Source organism: Pristis pectinata, chromosome 5, assembly GCF_009764475.1.
Source record: "Pristis pectinata isolate sPriPec2 chromosome 5, sPriPec2.1.pri, whole genome shotgun sequence".
NCBI lineage: Eukaryota > Metazoa > Chordata > Chondrichthyes > Rhinopristiformes > Pristidae > Pristis > Pristis pectinata.
The window spans coordinates 50,044,913-50,065,926 of NC_067409.1; the positions used below are offsets into that span (position 1 = coordinate 50,044,913).

Consider the following 21,014-nt stretch of genomic DNA (forward strand, 5'->3'; position numbering starts at 1 on the left):
CAATTTGTTGAACAAACCTGTTCCAACACTTAAAGAAGATCCTGACAAATCTATAACCCATCTCCATACACCCACCTATGCGCCAATACCTTAATACCCATGATTGACAACAACCTATCAATCTCTGAAATAAAATTATCCATTGACTTAGCCTCCATTATCATTCCAGATTTCAAGCATATGAACAAAAAGTTTCTACCAATTACTCCAGAAAGACCTGGCTCTTACTTTCAAAACACTGCTCCCTGGTCTTTGGCCGTTGGTCAGTGAAAATAATATCTTTCTCCCTCTTCAACTACTGATTTGAAATCTTTGATCAAATTACTTTTAAACCTTCTCCTTTCCTGGGACTACAGTGCACTTTTGAAAATTAGATAAGAGGCTTTTAAATAAATACTCATGCACATTTTGTTTTTCAATTGAATCTGGCTAACTACCCATTAAATTATTCCCTTGATTGGTTTTGAGAGATATGTTAGCAAAAAGCTACTCTAACTTTTACGTTCTTTCTGATAGAGTGTATCCGCTTATCCCAATGAACGTTAACCACCTCCCATCCACATTAAAATCAATCTGCCTTTGCTATCTGCTGGTTTAATGTTTCTATCCTCTCACTTAACATCCATCACTAGAGGGCCAGTATAGAGCTCCCATAAAAGCCTTTAATTCTTTACCATTCCCTAACTGTACCCATAAAGTCTCCACTGTCAACGTACCTCTTATTGTACCCTCTTTCAACAATGGTGTGACTTCCTCCTTTGTCGTGGTGAAGCCACTTCCTCATGCACATGAAAATCCGATATGTTTAGTTTCAGTCCTTTACCATCATGCCATCATATCTCAACATGTAAGTCAAGTCAAGTCTATTGTCATATGCACAAGTACGGTGAGGTACAGGTACAACGACAAGCTTGCAGCAGCATCACAGGCACATAGATTAAGACAACACAAAAACATAAATTGTACAAGATAGTGAAAAAAACACTGCAAATCAATACATCAGCGCAGAAAAAAAACACAATCAGTGACAAGTCCATAGTAGTGCCAGAGGTGGTCCATAGTGTTCCATTGCTGAGGTAGGATTAGGGTTGTCAAAGTCAAAGTCAAAATCGAGTTTACTGTCATATACACAGGTACATGTATGCACAGGTGCAGTGAAAAACTTATTTGCAGCAGCATCACAGGCACATAGCATCATACAAGCAACATTCACAAGAAAAACATCAATTAAACATAAATTATACACAATTTTTACAAGGAAGAACACAATTAGAACAAAAAAATGTCCATTTTAGTGCAAAATGATCAAAGTGGTCACAATGTTACTAAATTGTAGTGATTAGGGTTTTGCCGGTTGGTTCAAGAACTGAATGGTTGAAGGGAAGTAGCTGTTCATGAACCTGATGGTGTGAGACTTCAGGCTTTTGTACCTCCTGCCCGATGGTAGCTACAAAATGATGGCATGGGGTGGATGGTGAGGATCTTTGATGATGGTTGTTGCTTTCTTGAGGCAACGCCTCCTGTAGATACTATTGATGGCAGGAAGGGATGTATGCGTGATATATTGGACAAAGTCCACTACTCTCTGCAGCTTCTTACGTTCCTGTGGATTCGAATTGCCATACCAGACCATGATGCAACCAGTCAGGATATTAAAGTTTGTTAGGTGACAAGCTGAACTTCCTAAGAAAGTAAAGACGCTGGCATGCTTTCCTATGATTGCATCTGTAGCCAGGACAGGTCATCCGATATGTTAACCTCCAGGAATTTAAAGCTGCTGATTCTCTCCACTGCCGATCCCCCAATGAGACGGGCGCATGTTTGCCCTCCTTCCCCTTCCTGAAGTCAACAATCAGCTCTTCAGTTTTACTGACATTGAGCGAGAGGTTGTTGTTGTGGCACCACTCAACCAGGTGTCCTCTCTCGCTCTGGTACGCTGACTCATTGCACCTGTGATTTGTCCAACAACAGTAGTGTCGTCGGTGAATTTGAAGATGGCATTGGAGCTGTGTTTAGCCACACATTCATGCATATATATATATATATATAGAGAGTAGGTGTATATAGAGAGTAGAGCAGGGGACTAAGCACGCAGCCTTGAGGTACACTTGTGTTGATGATCAGTGAGGATGAGATGTTGTTAGCAATCCTCACTGATTAAGGTCTGCTGATGAGGAAGTCAAGTTTCCAGTTGCAGAGGGAGGTTCAGAGGCCCAGGTCTTGAAGCTTGATGATGAGCTTGGATGGAATAATTGTGTTGAGCGCTGAGCTGTAGTCAATGAACAGCAGCCTGATATACGAGTTCCTCTTGTCCAGATGGTCCAGAGCAGAGTGAAGAGCCAGAGAAATCACATCTGCTGTTGACCTGTTATGGCAGGAGGCAAGCTGGAGTGGATCCAGGTCATCTTTGAGGCAGGAGTTGATTTGTGCCATAACCAACCTCTCGAAGCACTTCATTACGGTTGATGCAAGCATTACCACACGGTAGTCATTGTGGCAGGCCACCACGCTCTTCTTGGTTATAATAGATGCCTTCTTGAAGCAGTTGGGAACCTCAGACCGCAGAAGTGAGAGGTTGAATATGTCCATAAGTACTCCAGCCAGTTGGTCCGCACAGACTTTAGCACTTGGCCAGGGACACTATCTGGACCAGACGCCTTGTATGGATTCACCCACTTTAAGGATGCCCAAATGTCAGCCTCAGAGACTGAAATTACAGGGTCATCCGGAGATGTGGGGGTTCGTGTGGGTGCGCCACAGTTCTCCCTATCAAAGCGTGCATAAATTGTGCAGGTTGGATCAAGAACCTGATGGTTGCAGGAAAGTAGCTGTTCCTGAACCTGGTGGTGTGGGACTTCAGGCTTCTCTACCTCCTGCCCGATGGTAGCAGCAAGACGAGGACATGGCCTGGATGGTGGGGATCCTTGATTATAGATACTACCTTCTTTGCTGGTAGGTAGGGTGCCCACTTCACCCCAGTTCATACGGAGTCCACCCTTAAAGTCTGTTTACATACTGACACAGTGTAAAGTCACCATTTCATGAAATGGAACCCCTGCATCCAACACAATTTCCCAGCCACATGTTCACCTCCCTAATTTGCATATTCCCCAGATCATTTCGTTAATGGATCAGGTAATAATACAAAGGAGATAACTCTTGGAGTCTTCACATTACAAATTAAGATCCTGGATTCCCGTACGCCCTTAACTGCGGTCTCTTGCTTCCTTTGTCCTTCCAAAATGACTTAATCCTCTGCCTCCTTGTTCATTATCTTCTGATGCTGAATTGCAATGTTCCTCATTTTGATACAAGGTAGACAACTTACCGTGCAAGACCGTCTATCCTGCCCAGAATGATAAGAAAAAATGGAGGGTTATGTTGGGGGTGGGGGGAGGGAGGGGTAGAAGAAGGGCTAGATAGATATTAGAGCAGGGTAAAATGTCGGCACAACATCGTGGACGGAAGGGCCTGTACTGTGCTGTAATGTTGCACGGTCACTATACATGGCCAGAAATACTATAATCCCAACAACCTGCCACGTTACACTTCCTGAACCTTGCTGCTCTGAGGTACCATGGTCAGTCTTCCAGCCATCCTTTCAACAGAATTTACTTTCAGACCTTGCAAGAAACAAATACCCTGTACCTGTTGCACAATTTCTGCAGATCCTAGTGGTGTACCTCAAATGGGTTTCCCTTTTTCTTCACCTATCAGTTACACCAACCCCATGCTGATCCTGTACTGCTCTACAAAATGCTCAGGATCTATGCCTCACACTCCAGCTCATTGGCATAGATCCTGAGCATAAACAACAGGTCCAGGTAAGAACAGAGATAAATTCAAAAAAATGAGGGATTTATAAGACCCTAAGACATAGGAGCAGAATTAGGCCATTCGGCCCATCAAGTCTGCTCCACCTTTTGATCATGGCTGACTTACTTTGCCCTCTCAACCCCATTCTCCTGCCTTCTCCCTGTAACCTTTGACGCCCTTACTAATCAAGGACCTATCCACCTTTGCTTTAAATATACCCAATGCCTTGGCCTCCACAGCCATCTGTGGCAATGAATTCCACAGATTCACCACCCTCTGGCTAAAGAACTTCCTCCTCATCTCCGCTCTAAAGGGACGTCCCTCTATTCTGAGGCTGTGCCCTCTGGACCTAGGCTCTCCCACTACTGGAAATATCCTCTCCACGTCCACTCTATCCAAGCCTTTCAATATTCGGTAGGTTTCAATGAGATCCCCCCTCATCCTTCTGAACTCAAGTGAGTACAGGCCCGGAGCCATCAAATGCTCCTCATACGTTAACCCTTTCATTCCCAGGATCATTCTTGTAAACCTTCTCTGGACCCTCTCCAACGCCAGCATATCCTTCCTTGGATATGGGGCTCAAAACTGCTCACAATACTCCAAATGTGGTCTGACCAATGCCTTATAAAACCTCAGCATTAGGTCCTTGCTTTTATATTCCAGTCCTCTTGAAATGAATGCTAACATTGCATTTGCCTTCCTTACTACCGACTCAACCTGCAAGTTAACCTTTAGGGAATCCTGTACTAGGACTCCCAAGTCCCTTTGCACATCCAATTTCTGAAATCGCTCCCTGTTTAGAAAATAGTCTACACCTTTATTCCTTCTACCAAAGTGCATGACCTTACACTTCCCTACACTGTATTCCATCTGCCACTTCCTTGCCCATTCTCCCAACCTGTCCAAATCCTTCTGCAGACTCTCTGCTTCCTCAACACTACCTGCCCCTCCACCTATCTTTGTAACATCCGCAAACTTGGCATAAAGCTATCGATTCCATCATCCAGATCATTAACATATAACGTGAAAAGTAGCAGACCCAACACTGACACCTGGGGAACACCACTAGTCACTGGCAGCCAACCAGAAAAGGCCCCCTTTACTTCCACTCTTTGCCTTCTGCCAGTCAGTCAATCTTCTATCCATGCTAGTACCTTTCCTATAATACCATGGGCTCCTATCCTGTTTAGCAGCCTCTTGTGTGGCACCTTATCAAAGGCCTTCTGAAAATCCAAGTAAACAACATCCACTGACTCTTCTTTGTCTATCCTGCCTGTTACTTCCTCAAAGAATTCAAACAATTGTCAGACAAGATCTCCCCTCAAGGAAACCATGCTGACTTAGCCTATTTTTTCATGTGCTTCCAAGTACCCCAAAACCTCATCCTTAATAATGGACTCTTAACATCTTACCAATCACTGAAGTCGGGCTAACTGGCCTATCATTTCCTGTCTTTTGCCTCCCTCCCTTCTTAAAGAGTGGAGTGACATTTGCAATTTCCCAGTCCTCCGGAACCATTCCTGACTCCAGTGATTCCTGAAAGATCACTACTAATGCCTCCACAATCTCTTCAGCTACCTCTTTCAGAATCCTGGGGTGTAGTCCATCCGGTCCAGCTGACTTATCTACCTTCAGACTTTTCAGTTTCCCAAGTGCCTTCTCCTTGGTGATAGCGACTACATTCACTTCTGCCCCCTGACTCTCTCGAATTTCTGGCACATTGCTGGTGTCTTCCACAGTAAAGACTGATGCAAAATACTTATTCAGTTTGTCCACCATTTCTTTGTTCCCCATTACTACCTCTCCAGTGTCTTTTTACAGCAGTCTGATGTCCGCTCTTGCCTCTCTTTATACATCTGAAAAAACTTTTGGCATCCTCTTTTATATTATTGGCTAGCTTACATTCATATTTCATCTTTTCTCCCCTTACTGCTTTCTTAGTTGCCTTCTGTTGGTTTTTTTTAAATCTTCCCAGTCCTCCAGCTTCTCACTAATTTTTGCAATATTGTATGCCCTCTCTTTTCCTTTTATGAGGTACTGCCAGTCATCAGCAGAACTTCACCATAATCCACAACTCCATGGCCAGGAATCTTCCTCATTCAACCATCAATGTCACACAAGGGGACTAACTGTATCTCAATGATAAATATAAAAGGAGCAGCATCATGGATAAATAAAATGAGGTGTGAAGCTGGTTAAGCTACAGCACAAGACTACATGTGTGCTTAATTTCAGAATCACTTTTTAGACAGAGCTAAATGCTTCAGATCAGAGCTCAGCAGTCCTGCCAGTCATAAGTAGATAATTAAACAAGTAACAGGAGATGATTGCTCCATAAATGAGCTGACAACGTCACAGACGCAATGCTGAAGAACTGCGCTTCCAACCAAACTGTTCCACACAGCTTGCAGAAAATTATTGAGATTTGTGGCATCTACAAATACCAAGACATATCTATCCCAACCGATTTGAAAGCCAGTCTACTTTCAATCATCAGCCAAATGGCCATAAACCAGGTCAAACGCTGAGTATTCAAACAGCAAGTAGCTCACCCCATGACTCCCTCAGGCCTTTCTACCATCTAAGCAAGGCACATTGAATACACACCACTTGCTACTATGAGTGCATTTCCAAGAACAAGAACATTCAAGAAGCCCCATACCATCCAGAATAAACCAGCCTATTTAGCCCTTAAACATTCACTCTCCAATGACATACTGCGGCTGCAAAATGTATAATTTACAAAAAGATGCAGTAACTCAAATAATACTTCTTCCATGGACTCCTCCAAAACCTGCAACATCTACCCATCAGAATGAAAAAAAAATTCAGGTGCACAAGAATACCACAACCATCAATTCATAAATGACTCTAAATTAAAAACATATTATTACTGTTCAGTAAAATACAGGAACTGCTGAAAACCTACATTGTGGGAGTAGTTTAATCACAGACTGTTGCAGTTCAAGGACAATTTGGGATAACCAATAAATGCTGACCTTCACAGCAAACCCACATCCTGTGAATCACTGAAAGATGAAGGCAAACAATCGACAGGGTTTGGCAATCCATGGTCACAGATTCAGGCTGTTCCTCAAGTTGCATTCTTTACAATGCTGCCACCTAGAGGTTCATGCAGGAACAAAGTTACAAAGTAATTTCCTGAGAAGGGCTTCTCTGTCATTGCCTCTCTGCTGCATTCAATGGTAGGAAATGAACACTCAAGTACACATCTGCCTTGTGGCTTGACGTGATCAAAATTAACAGCATTAAGACAATTCAATCTTTGGCCTTATCAGCAGCAGACACGTACAATTGAAATGCCATGTGCTCCTGAGTCATCTCCACTCACAGATTTATATTCCAGATCAAATTCAATATTGAACTATTAATGTTTTCAGACCTGAACTGCTGCAAGAGCTTAACAGTGCTGCTTAATGATAGAAACCTTGGCTGTAAAAATGACTGCATGTCATAAGCTGTAATAATGACTGATCACAAAAGAGGAACATCTGCAGCACCAAATGGCACATTGTTTGCTTCTCCTATACCCTGAAGCTTTACAAGTCCATTTTATATAATGGATACAAACAAAATGCTGCTTCTTTATGAATGCATGTTATGTTTGTCATTCAAAGGAGAAAATTCCCATTATGAGAGATAGAATAGTCAAATTCTGTATTTTTTTTTTAAAGAGTTCCGAGACCATTACCAAGATATTGGAATTGTATTCAATGATTTCATCTATTTTCAAAGAACAAATCATTGGCCCTGAACATTAGAAAAACAGATGTCCTCAAAACTTCTCATGCTTATTCTTATAGGTATCGCAAAAAGCAATGAAACCCTCCAACAATCCACTGTGTCAATGGATATTGTGTGTCAGGAAGCATTTGACCATGGAAGGCATCTTAGCCAAGACTGATCCTGCCCTGAATGGCCAAATGCACAACTAACCAAGGTAAAAATAAACAATTTACCGAGGCAGTAAAAAGGGTAGACAGAATCCATGGAAGGGAGGCTGGCTTTCGTGATGGACTGAGCTATATCTACAACTCTCCGCAATTTCTTTTGGTCTTGGGCGTAGCAATTGTCATATCAAGCCATAATGCATCCGGATAGGATACTTTCTATGGTGCATCAATAAACATTGGTAAGGGTCAACAGGGACATGCCAAATTTCGCTAGCTTTCTGAGGAAGCAGAGGTGCTGGTGTGCCTTTTTGGCCTATACATCCGTGTGATTGGATCAGGATAAGCTATTGGTGACATTCACTCCTAGGAACTTGAGGCTCTCAACCGTCTCCACCTCAGCACCATTGATACATACAGAGAGAGGCGTGTGCTTGGTATTGCTTCCTTAAGTCAATGACCAGCTCTTTTGTTTTGCTGACATTGAGGGAAGGGTTGTTGTCATGACACCATGTTACTACCTCTATCTCCTTCCTGTACTCTGTCTCATCGTTATTTGAGAACCGGCCCACAACAGTGATGTCATCTGTACGCTTGTAGATAGAGTTAGAGCAGAATCTGGCCACGCAGTCGTGAGTGCATAGGGAGTAGAGTAGGGGGCTGAGGACGCAGCCTTGCGGGGCACCAGCGATGATGATAATCGTGGCGGAGCTACCTATCCTTACCGAGTGAGGTCTGTTGGTCAGGAAGTCAAGGATCCAGTTGCAAAAGGAGGTGGTGAGTTCTAGGTCTAGGAATTTGGAGATGACATTATTTGGAATTACGGTACTGGAGTTGCAGTCAATAAATAAGAGATATTTATATCGCCTATTTAAATAAATAAATATCTCTGGATTTCCTGAACATCCAAAAATCTATCAATATCTTTCTTGACTATACTGAGTTTCCACAGACCTCTGGGGTAGAGAATTCCAAAAAGTTCACTACCTGCTGAGTTAAAAAATTACTTCTCAACTCAGTCCTGAACGTCCACTGCCTTACTTTAAGACTGACACCTGCTTCGCAACACCCCAGCTAGCAAAAAGGTCAGCTCTGTGTCTCCCCTGTCAAATCCTGCAACGATTTTGTACATTTCAATGATATCACCATGATCATAATATTGGCTTTTTAGGAAGCATCTTCATGCAAGGGAGACAAGGAGAAATATTCAGGGAAAGAATTTAAGGCCATTAGAGATAAAGCCACTTCCACTAATGAGGTATACAATTGAATCCAAGGATGATCAAGAGCCTAAACTCAAGTACAGACATCTGGAAGGGCTGCAAGACTGTGGGAAATTAGATGTACGCCACAACTAAGGAAGGATTTGAAAGGATGACAACTTCAAACCTGAAGTGCAGGAGCACATGAGTGATGAGCAAATGGAACATGATACTAATAAAGCATGAGCAACCAGGTTTTGGATGAGCTCACATTAATGCAGGTCAGAATGGGGGAGATGGGTCAGGAATGAGTTGGATGGCCAAGCCCAGGAGGTAACAAACAAGTCATGGATTAATGGTTCAGCAGCAAAGGAGATGAAACAGAAGTAGAGAAATAAAGGACTACAGGTGCTGGAATCTAGGTGAAAAACATGATGATACTGGAGGAACTCAGTAGGCCAGGCAGCATCTGTGGAGAAAAGCAGGCGGTCAACGTTTTGGTCAACATCAGAAGTAGAGTCAGACAGGATGGAATTCTGCAATCTTTGTGAAAACCTCGCTGGAACACTGCCTTGGCATCAATTAGAACACCAACGTCACAACCAGTCAGGTTCAATTTTAGACAGCTGTCAGGGAGAGGGGGATTAAATGGACTGAATCTCTCCAATCTTCACAATAAATACTTGGAAGAAAGTTCTGTTCATTCAGTTCTGGATGGTGGACAAGTCGTCAAGAGAGGAATCAAGAGAAGTTATGGTGTGGCAATGTGAGATGTCATCACGGTACGAAGACTGGCACTTCAGTGGTGACAGAGGGCAGCAAATAAGAGGACACCACAGACAGATCCTTTTGCATCTCCAGGTGGGACAGTAAAGGAGGGAGGAAAGGAAGCCACAGTAGATGTGTTTTTCTATTTATTCTTTAATCAGGATCTGGACATCACCGGATAGACCAATATTTGGTGCCCAGCCCAAAACTAAGGTGCTGAACCACCTTCTTGAAATGCTGCAGTCCTTCTGGTGAAGATACCCCCATGGGTGTTATTGTGATGGGAGATCTAGGATTTAGACCCAAGAAACAATGAAGGAATATGATTTATTTCTGGGACAGGATGATATGCAGCTTGGAGGGGAACCTGTATGTAGTAGTGCACCTATGCACCTGCTGCCCTCGTCCTTCCTGGTGATACAACGTGCTGTTGGAATAGTATTGGCAAGGAACTGCAGTTTAACTTAGGGATGGTACACCCTGCAGCCACATGCACTGGTGATGGAGGGAATGAACGTTTAGAGTAGTGGATGGCATAGCAATCAAGTGGGCTGTTTTGTTCTCGATAGTTTTAATTTTCCTGAGTATTGCTGAAGCTGCACTCATCCAGGCAGGTGGACAATACTCCACCACATTCCTGTAGATGGTGCCAAGGCATTGGCATAGAGTCACTCACTGCAGGATACAATCTTCTGATTTAAGTGACTGGGCCCATTGAGTTTCTGATCAGTGATAACCCCCCCCCCCCAGGATGTTAATGGTAGGAGCCTCTTTTGCTTGTCATTTGTACTACAGAAGTGGCAGGCAATGTTACTTGTCACTTTACACTTGACTGTTGTCAAGGTTCTTGCTGCATGCAGGCAAGGACTGCTTCATTTGCTGAGAAGTTGTGAATTGAACGGAACATTGCACAATCATTGGTGAGCAATTCCACTTCTGACCTTATGATGGAAGGAAGATAGAGTCATACAGCATGGAAACAGACCCTTTGGCCCAACTGGTCCATGCCGATCAAGATGCCCCATCCAAGCTTGTCCCATTTGCCAGCATTTGGCCAATAACCTTCAAAACCTTTCCAATCCATGTACCTGTCCAACTGTCTTTCAAAAGTTGTTATTGTACCTGCCTCAACCACTTCCTCTAGCAGCTCATTCCACATACTTACCACCCCTCAACTTCCTAGTAAATCTCTCCCCTATCACTTTAAACCTATGCCTCTAATTCCTTATTCTCCAACCCTGGGAAAAAGACTGTGAGCATTGACCCTATCTATGCCCTTCATGATTTTATACACCTCTATAAGATTAGTCTCCTACACTCCAAGGAAAAAAGTCCTAGCCTGTCCAACCTCTCCCCATAACTCAGTCCCTCAAGTCCTGGCAACATCCTCGAAAATCTTTTCTGCACCCTTTGATCATTGGTGAAGAACCTGAAGATGGTTGGGCTTACAACACAGGGCTGAGGAACTCCTGCAATGATGACATAGAGCTGTGACGATTGGCCTCTAAACAGCCAGAACCATCTGACTTTGTGTGAGGCATAACACCAACCATTAGAGTGTTTTCCCTTTGATGTACAGGGACTTCAGTTCAACTTCGGCTCATGATGCCATACCAGAGTAAAACACTGCCAGGACTTCACCTCTGGAATTCAACTCTTTGCTCCATATTTAGGCCAAGACGATGATGTGGTCTGGACCCAAGTGGCCCTGGCAAAACCCAAACTGGGTATCTATGATCAAGTTATTGATCAGAAAATACCATTCGATAATGATTGTTGATGACATCTTCCATCACTTTGTTAATGATTACAAGTTATCGAAGATAATTAGCCAGACTGAATTTTATCCTGCCTTTAGTGAACAAGACATACCTGGGAACTTTCCACATTGTTGAGTAGATGCTGGTACTGGAAAAGATTAGCTCAAGATTCAGGTGGTTCAGTGCTGTAGCTGGGATGTTGCCTGGTCCCAAAACTTTTGCTGCATCTGGTGCTCTCAGCTGTTTCTTGACATCAGTTGGAGGGAATCAGATCAGCTTTAGGTTGGGCTTCTGTGAAAGTGGAAACCTCAGGAGAAAGCCGAGATAAGATCATCTATACAGCACTTCTGGCTGAGCATGCTTGCAAATGCTTCAGCCTTGTCTTTAGCACTCACGTGCAGGGCCCTACCATTGTTGACGATGGGGATGAAGATATTCTTGGAATCTCCTCACATCAGCTGTTTAACTGTTCATCACCATTTGTGACCACGTGTGATAAGACTACAGAGCTTTAATCTGCCCACTGGGTTGTGAATCATCTCTCCCTCTCTCTCTCTCATGGGCTCTTTTTCTTTTCTAAACAATAACAATTTTTTTTCCTTTTATAAACAATAAACAATGTTTTGTTCCTTCACCAGGCTGATATCTCATTTTAAGGTTGCCTGATGGTGCTCCAGACTTCCATTTCTCCACCAAGTGCTGGAAGATGGGATTAATATGGATGGGTACCCACTGGTCAGCATGGAGGTGGGGGGCCGAATGGCCTGTTTCCCTATTGTATGACTCTATGACCTCATTTATCCAAGGCTGATCCCCTCGTTCAAAAGTAAAAGTAGAGTGAGGCATATACTGGGTCACGAGGTACAGACTGTGCCAGTGTACCTTCCTACTGCTGCTGGTGATCCACAACACCTTCTGTATGCCCAGCTTTGAGCTGCCAGATCTGTTCTGATTCTATCCAATTTAGCACAGAGTGCCACACAACACAATGGAGTGTGCCCATGGCACAAAAACTGGATTTTGTTCCCACAGGGCTCCGTGGTGGTCAGTTCTACTGATACAATTGTGGAAAGATGCATCTGCCACAGGTAGAATGGGGAAGATGAGGACAGACAGGTTAATTCCCCGTGTTGGTTTACTCACAACGCATAGTGGACCCAATCTGGCAGCTACTTCCTTGTGAGCTTGGCCAGCTCTGTCAGTAGTGGTGCTCTGAAGGCAGGCATGGTGATGAATTATGAAGTCCACCAGCCGGTGCCCATTCTGTGCCTTTGCTACTTTCAGTGCTTCTTCCAGCTGTTGTCCAACATGGAGGAGAACTGGTCTGGAGTGGGGATCCAGACACCTCGGCTTATTCTTGGCTGACACTGCCGTCAGACTGTAAAACTTCCAATGTAGTTGCAAGTGGGCGCCAGAGCGTGGCGATACGTTGCAAGCTGCCCTCTACAGATCTACTCATTACCCTTACTATAATCGTTCTACACTTTTAAAATTAACCTCTATGTCACTAACTATTGCATCAATGCACTCTGTACTAACTCAATGTAACTCCACTGTGTAATGAATTGACCTGTATGATTGGCATGCAAAACAAGCTTTTCACTGTACCTCGGTACAAGTGACAATAATAAACCAATACCACAAGTTCTGAATTTAAGTCACACGAATGCACTTAAAAGTATGGTAGATATTCCATGATTTCTTTTCATTTAAGTATAGAGAAAATATTAAAACAGCTACCACACTTGTAACAGACCTGGCTGAATTCAATTTGAAATATTTTAATCTCAAGCACTCTATAATCACACTTGTGACATAAACAGTTTTGTAGGGCAGAGAAGCAAGTAATGCATGCTTTGACTTCTGTAAATGCAGTGTAAAATATATCCAACCTCAATTAGATTTCTGACTGACCAGAATTTCATTCCCACGAACCACTGGAGCTTTGAAAACATACAGCTGTGCATTACTTCTCAACACACAGCAAGTGTTGAAATCTCCCTGCACTTGAGTAGAATATTTAGTGATGCTGATTACGTAAAAGAATTCAAGCAATGCAGAAAGAACTGTACTTAACAGAATAAGACAAATCTGCACAGCAAAATAAAGTCTTAATTACCAGCCCAAATACATACACCATTTTTTTTATTTTCTTAATTTTTTAATTTTATTTACAGCGTGGCAACAGGCCCTTCCGGCCCAACAAGTCTGCGCCGCCCATTTTAAACCCAAATTAACCTACCCGTACATCTTTGGAATGTGGGAGGAAACCAGAGCACCCGGAGGAAACCCACGCAGACATGGGAGAACGTACAAACTCCTTACAGACAGCGACGGGAATTGAACCCCGATCGCTGGCACTGTAATAGCATCGCGCTAACCGCTACGCTACCGTGCCAATCTTTGACAACCAAACAGGATGTATAATACACAAACCCACACATTACAATTCAAAGTAACAATATACCATATAAATATTCACATCAACTAACTTACTTTAAATATATTGCAGAAGTACTGCACACATAAAAATACTACTCACATTTCAGATGAATACTATATTTATTCTACAGATAATGGAGACATTAAGTGTTCATTGACAGCTGCCAATTTGTAAGCAGATGGCATCCCTTATTAACGTAATGACAACTACATCAAAACATCTGTGCAGTACACATTTCATAATTAGGAGGGAGTATAACACAATGCAATCTCACCTGCAGAACAATTAGAGGACTCCTGTCAGTGGTATTCTATACAAACTGTTGCCATTGCAGTCCCTCAACACCAGTCTCTAAGCATGTCAGCGTATTAGATTTACAAATTTTTATGTTTACTCCCAACACAAATCATAGTCCATCAAGAACTTCAAACATCAATTAATGTATACTAACACGATTGAATGTTCAGTGTATCACAATCATGTCATTTTATCTTTGCAACCTGGATTTAATTCCAAACCAAACTTGTATCTGATGGTCAGAGTGAGAAAGTTAAATAATAGTTTCGACACATTTTGTAATGAAAGAAATTCCAAAAAGTTGACACCACCTGAGCTCGAAGAGGAATTGTAGTGACACCTTCAGTTCAAAATGGAAAACTTGCACAAGCTTCAGTGAACATTCTCTGCAGCAAACATTAAGGTAAATAAAGTTGGCTGTGTGGAGAGACTTATCAACAATAGGGTTAGGGAGTGTTTGATCTGAGACTGGGTGACACATAAGGAACATCAAACTACCATCCCTAACTGTCTAGCATAGCAAAATAAAATCCAAAGAAATGAACCATTTTGTTGAGTAATAATGAGGCCCCAGCAGTTACTCCAGGTTTTTTGATTGGAGTTTCAGTGAGAATCAAGTGCATAATTAAAACTCAACAACTATGTGGAATAATTACACAAATAGTTGTGTAATCAAGAACTTACAGCTTTACCTGCAATCCAAAACAAAGGATATATGCCACATCACTAAAAGGTTAGTTGACACATGATATACAGTTCAAAACAATTTTAATCACAATTATTGTGTAATAATATGGGGATAAAAGAAATAGGGTAAGGAGGGCCGAATGATTTTGGGGTAGAAGATCATTCCTGATCTCATGAACAGATATGAGGAGCTGAATGGCATACTCATACATATGTTCTAAACTAAGTTGATTATGAACATTGGAACGCGCAGAACAATTAAAGCCACAATGACGAGAACACACGGTAATCTTGCACATAAAGATTATTTACATAAAATATTCCTGCAGAGCATTTGCAACCATATACTTGATTATAAATATTTGCTGCTGTTCCTAATGCCAATGTATTGGTACACAATTCAAAACATTGCTCTCAACCCCATGGCCCCCAACTGGGTTGTTCCCCTCTTTCACTGGATTAGCATATGCCTTTACTTTTTCTAAAGTAATCCACAATAATTTGTAGAATCCTGACCAAGACATGTTCATTCACCAAAAATCTGCAATTTGTAATTAACAAATCTTTCATTACATCGATATACCAATTTTCACACACACATCTGCTGAAATTTCTAAATGATTTGAGTTGGTCAAGTACAACTGCAACAGAGGCATCATATTGCCAAGGTGTAACTGAACACACTTAGGAACAGTCCATTCTTGTTCCAATGAACGACCTCAGGATGTACTAACTTAACAAGCAGATTCTGCGACCTTAAAATAAGAGAGTTCTTTCTGAGTAAAATAACACATTGTGCACTGCATTGGACAGCGCTGCTGCCAAATAAATCTGTGCATTATCTGATTAATAAAAGGACAATATTACAGAAATACAGGGCATTTATTGCACTAAAAAGATAATTTTTCACTTCCTACCTGTTCCTGCTAATCTGATAACATAACTCCCCCTAATCTAGTTGCAAATCTGCAGTTATTATTTAAACTGCTGAAAAGTTAGAGATATGGGTACATGTACACAATGCTCTAAAAGATAGCAATCAAGTATACAAAGAAAAGGCAAAAAGGAAGTTGGTCAAGGTGACTGGGGCTACGAATATAAAAGATGAGAAAGCTTTGCTTTCACTATGCCGGGCTCCCATTTGGTCACAACTGCAGAAATGTGTACACTCTGGGCACCACACCTTACAAAGAATGCAGCATAGATTCACCAAGATGCTATCAGGGTTCTGTGGGCCAAAGTAACAGGAAAACTATTTATCAATAAGGCTTCAAGTCCAAGAATAGAGAAAGTTTAGGGGGAGATAATTAAGTTTCAAATCTTATGATTTTTAAAGAAGCGAAATAGGGTTCGTACAAATTCATCCACAAGATGAGTGTAGGACAAGGGGACATTATTTCCAAGTTAGAACCAGGCTAGACAGGAAAGAGGTAAACACTTCTTCACAAAGACAATGCGAGAAGTATGAAATTCATTCACATAAAAGCAATATGTGCTTTGTCAATTATCAACTTCAGAACTGAGATCACTAAGCCATTGCAACACAGGGACGGTAAAGAATACAAAGGCAAGACAGGATGATGGATTTAAGATTTGATCAATTATAATCGCACTGAATGACAGAATGTTTAAATGAGTTGAAGGGAGTGTTCCTGTTGGTTCCATGAATAGCATAAATTAGCTACTAAATAATTGCTTAAACTACTCCCCAGAAAGGTGATCTAAGATTTTTTAAAAGGTCATAAGAGTTAAACATGTCCCAGTAGTTAATCATCAGTTTTGTGTCCAACTACCTATGAATAATGACACATAAGGGCAGTCATAAACTATCTGTGCCGCACCATTGGAAGAAAACACACTAAATATAGAAAGGAGTGCCAGAGATCAACCAAAAATATGAACATAGTTGTTAACTCTGGTTGTGTGTATTGCTGGAGATTTTAATCACAGGATCTTCCACCTCCAACTACCCCATCTCCAATAACTGTATACTTAGTAAATCATGATTAAAAAGGTGGTGGAGGAGTGGAGAGCACCTTTTGATGTTCCTTTGATTTTCACTCACAAGAGTGAAATTAATCTTCAATTCATTGAGACGGTCCTGCAGGGTTGGAAGCCATAATAGGGGGCGTGTTTGTTGCCAAATCAGTTTATAGGCCCTAAAGTGCCCCAAAATGTCTTATATTATCAGCTTCTCTCTGAGCAGTTAATAGATTTTGTATTGGGCTTAACGCCCACTAACTGCCCATGAAACTGCTGAAAACCCTGGTACTGTTCTGTATCACATGACAGGTAAAGCGTGTTACCAAGTTGCATTGCTAAAACAAGGCTCAACGGGCGGGAAGTGATTATTTATTCTCCAGAAGAATTCTGATGTTTTAACCAGGACGCAATACAGACTTAATAACAATAATGCGGCTGTTGTTTTGCAAAGGGTTGGGGTACTATAAGATTAAACTGTCCGGTAAGAAAGTGGAAAAACTTACCACGATGATTGGAGGTAGTTCTGCTGGATGCTCGAGTACAGTTTCTCGCTCCGGACTACCATTTGGGTGAAGCTGGTGAAAGAGTTTGCAATGGAAATGCATTTCCTCCAAAGTGCGGAAAAGCAGCGGGCAAGAGGGGCAGGCGAGGCGCCGGCTGCCCGGGGACGAGGACTCCTCCATTGCTCGGGCGCTCGGTCAGTTTCAGCTCCTGCTCCCGGCCGAGATTACAGCGGCGGCTCCTCTCCAGCCCAAAGGAAACTCCCTGCAAACCCAGGCAGAGCCAGTCGCTGGGGAGCCGCACTCGGGCTCATTTCACGGCACCGGGGAGGTTGTTTTGTTTTCCCCCGGTTCTCTGCAGTTTGGCCAACTCTTGGAGTGGGGTGGAGGTGTGTTGTGGAGCGCTCGAGTGCCGGACCACACAATACCCGAGGAGCAGCCCTGCGGGGATCGGCGCAAATCGCGGGCAAACAGGAAACCAGAGAAGCCAAGGGGGAGGGGGCTCTGGCTTCACACTGACTCTCGGTGCTGCAATTTACCCCCTCCCTTCTCCTCCCCTGGTTTTCGGCTGGTGTGCCGGGCCACAGCAGGTGGATGGAGATATCGAATGTGACCAGGACTGGCTGCAGCACAGAACTGGCACATGGACCTTGTGTGCCTCCTACAGATCCAACTCCTGTTGTCTGCCTTTGGGAGAGTACGCGCAACCTTAATGCATTATATAAACAAAAACTGACCCAAGGGTAAGGTGGAACGATCGCAGCTAAAAGTAAGAGATAAAGCTAGTGCTATTACTAAACCAGGCCTTATCATTAGCAAAGGAGTTGCATTTACATAGCACCTACTCAGAATCACAGGACATCCCAAAGCGCTTCACTGTCCAGGAAGTACCAAGTGCAGTCACAGTTAAATCAGCGCAGCAAGTTTCTCCACACCAGGTTCCCACCGACAGCAATGTGACCGTAACTAGATGGTCCATCTTTAGAAAAGTTGGTTGAGGGATAAATTGAGATGATGTCGTAAGAGCCTTTAAGCTCACTGAAGGGAGTTGGAGCACTGGGGTCAACATCTCACTGCATTAACATCACCTCCAATGGTGCAACACTCCCTCAGCCCTGCACTTTGCGTGTCAGCCTAGATTTTGTGCCAAGTCCTTGGCATGGAATTTGAACTCGTGGCTATAACTCTTGACAGCACAATTTTCCAGGTGATCGGTAATGCTTCAGTACTGGTGAAAATGATTTATTAGGACATGATAAAAAGATTAACTGAGAGATGCACTTCAGTGAGTTGTGCCTCTACTGGATTGTTTGTTTTAAAATAACATTATAAACTTGCAGAGTTAGTGAATGTGCAGTAGATCCCAGCTATAAAACACGGTCTGACTTAACTCCAAGCTAGTGTTAGTTCTTGCTCCAGTGAAGTCAATGAAAGCTTTTGCAATGGAAATACATTTCCTCCAAAGTGTGAATAAGTAGTGGGCAGGCAAGACGGGCAAGGCCTCACGCATCCATCTGGTTTGTTCCCACATCCTAAAATTGTGCGGGTTGGTAGGTTAATCGTCAACTGTAAATTGTGAAGCTGAGTGGTATAATCTGGAGGGGAGTTGATGTGAATGTCGGGAGAATAAAATAGGTTAGGGTAGGATTGGTGTTAATAGGTGCCTGATGGTCAGTCGGCTGAAGGACCTATTTCCATTTTGTATCCCTCTATGACTCTATGGTGCATTAAACCTGAATAAAGAAGAAATCTAACATTTAAAAAAAAATTCTGAGAATCTCAGGTTTAATATACCAGAAATTGTAAAGGTAGGGTTCGCTGCAGAGATAATCCATGCACCACACCTACTGCTGGGTTCTCTATCCCTCTGAAAGGCATGAAGCCAACAAACCAATCAGATATGTACTGAAAAAGCTACATGACTTTCTGTGGAATAGATTATTGTTTGCATCCAAATAAACCAATTTATTTCCTCCACACATACACAGCATGTTAGCCTTTCAATTATAATTGTCTGAACTCAGGTACTGCATGAATATTACTAACAGGAATAAGCCTGAGTATTGAGGGTGGTCAAGAATACATGAAGAGTCAGAAGTATTAAATGAGGGTAAACTAGCATGAAACAGAAAATTGGATTGTACGATAAAACAGATGGGTAAAATGGACCAATAAAGATAAATAGAAGCAGAAGAAATTATGGTACTGACTGAAGAAACATCAGAGATATTAAATAACTATATTCACATTCAAAGGCACAAAAACATAAATGGTGAGAAACTAAGACTCCAACAAGAACAAGGACCTTAAAAATAATTAGTTAAGAATCAGTGCTGGCTGGCAATTCCCTGACCTGATTGGATACAGCCAAGGGATTTGAAAGAGAGTACTGTGGAGATAATGGATTCATTGCTTTTTATCTTCTGGAATTCCTTGGATTTTACAAAGGAGTCCAGAGCTTGGATGGTAGCAAGCATATCCCCACTATTCAAAAACTGTGGAGAGAAAACAGCACATGAGACTGCAAGAGTCCATCTCAAACGATGTCATGTTTAAACTTGGAAAAAATTAGGAGTGGTACTGTTGATCCTTCGCGTAAATTTGAGGAAGTTTGGAGTCCATTTATTTCAATATTTTCACATGATATAGATCCCCTTGTAATAACCTTTCAACTTAGAGGAATGCAGTTGATGACATAATATTGCTCTGTTTCTACTGAGAAATCTTAGTCCAGTTTTTTTTTGTTTGTTTTTTTTTGAATTTTTTTTCTTTAGTTTGGTTTGATATATTGTTTATAATTTTTCTTATTGTTTTGGGGATTTTTTTTTCTTTCTTTTATATTTTATAATAAATCTTTCCTTTCTTTTATATTATATTCATTCACTAAGAGATTGTTGGATCTACAGATTTTTTTATACTTTATTGTTCTTTCTGATTATCTATGCCATGATTGTTTTCCTGATCTCTTTGTATTACATGTACAAACATTGATGTTATATATTAATCTGTATTAATTTGAAAACTAATAAAAAGATTGAAAAAGAAAGAAAGAGACTGCAAGAGTCCTATTAGGGTCATGTAATAGGAAACTCAGAAAATCATTATAAAATTGGGCAGAGTCAGTTCATCAGGACTGATGAAGGGTCTCGGCCCAAAACATCGACTGTTCATTTTCCTCCGTAGGTGCTGCCTGACCTACTGAGTTCCAACAGTATTTTGTGTGTGTTGCTCCTGATTTCCAGCATCTGCAACCTCTCTTGTGTCTCCAGTGGGCAGAGTCAGTGTGAATTTAGGGAAGAGATTTTGTATTTGACAAAACTATGAGAATTTTGAGCTTTGAGTTAACAGATTAAATAAGGGGAATCAGGTGGATGAAGTGAATTTGGATTTTCAAAAGCAGTTGACATGATGCCACACTATGGAATATAGAGTAAAATTAGGTCTCCTGAGCTTATGGTAATATATTAGTATGGTCTAAGGAGCTGAGAAGATGCAGGCTGTCTAATATCAATTTCACCCAAAGTTGATCACACTCAAGATCATCTCCAGTTGACATCATGCCAGACACAAAATTAGACCAGGCGTTTCCATGTGCTGCAAATACTCAGGAGATCAGTCAGCATCTGTGAAGAGTGAAAACTGAAACA

The 21,014-nt window shown here is 42.0% G+C and overlaps 1 protein-coding gene across 2 annotated transcripts in view; it reads right to left on the minus strand.

The window, feature by feature from the left end:
* The window catches only part of LOC127570373 (tensin-3-like), a 326,270-nt gene extending 308,449 nt beyond the window's left edge, over positions 1 to 17,821 (minus strand). For both annotated transcript variants that reach the window (XM_052015880.1, XM_052015879.1), the window contains exon 1: positions 17,371 to 17,821. In XM_052015880.1, the coding sequence (XP_051871840.1) occupies positions 17,371 to 17,550 (180 nt within the window). In that variant the 5' untranslated portion in view covers positions 17,551 to 17,821. The remainder of the gene's footprint in view (positions 1 to 17,370) is intronic.
* Between the last annotated feature and the right edge of the window lie 3,193 nt (positions 17,822 to 21,014).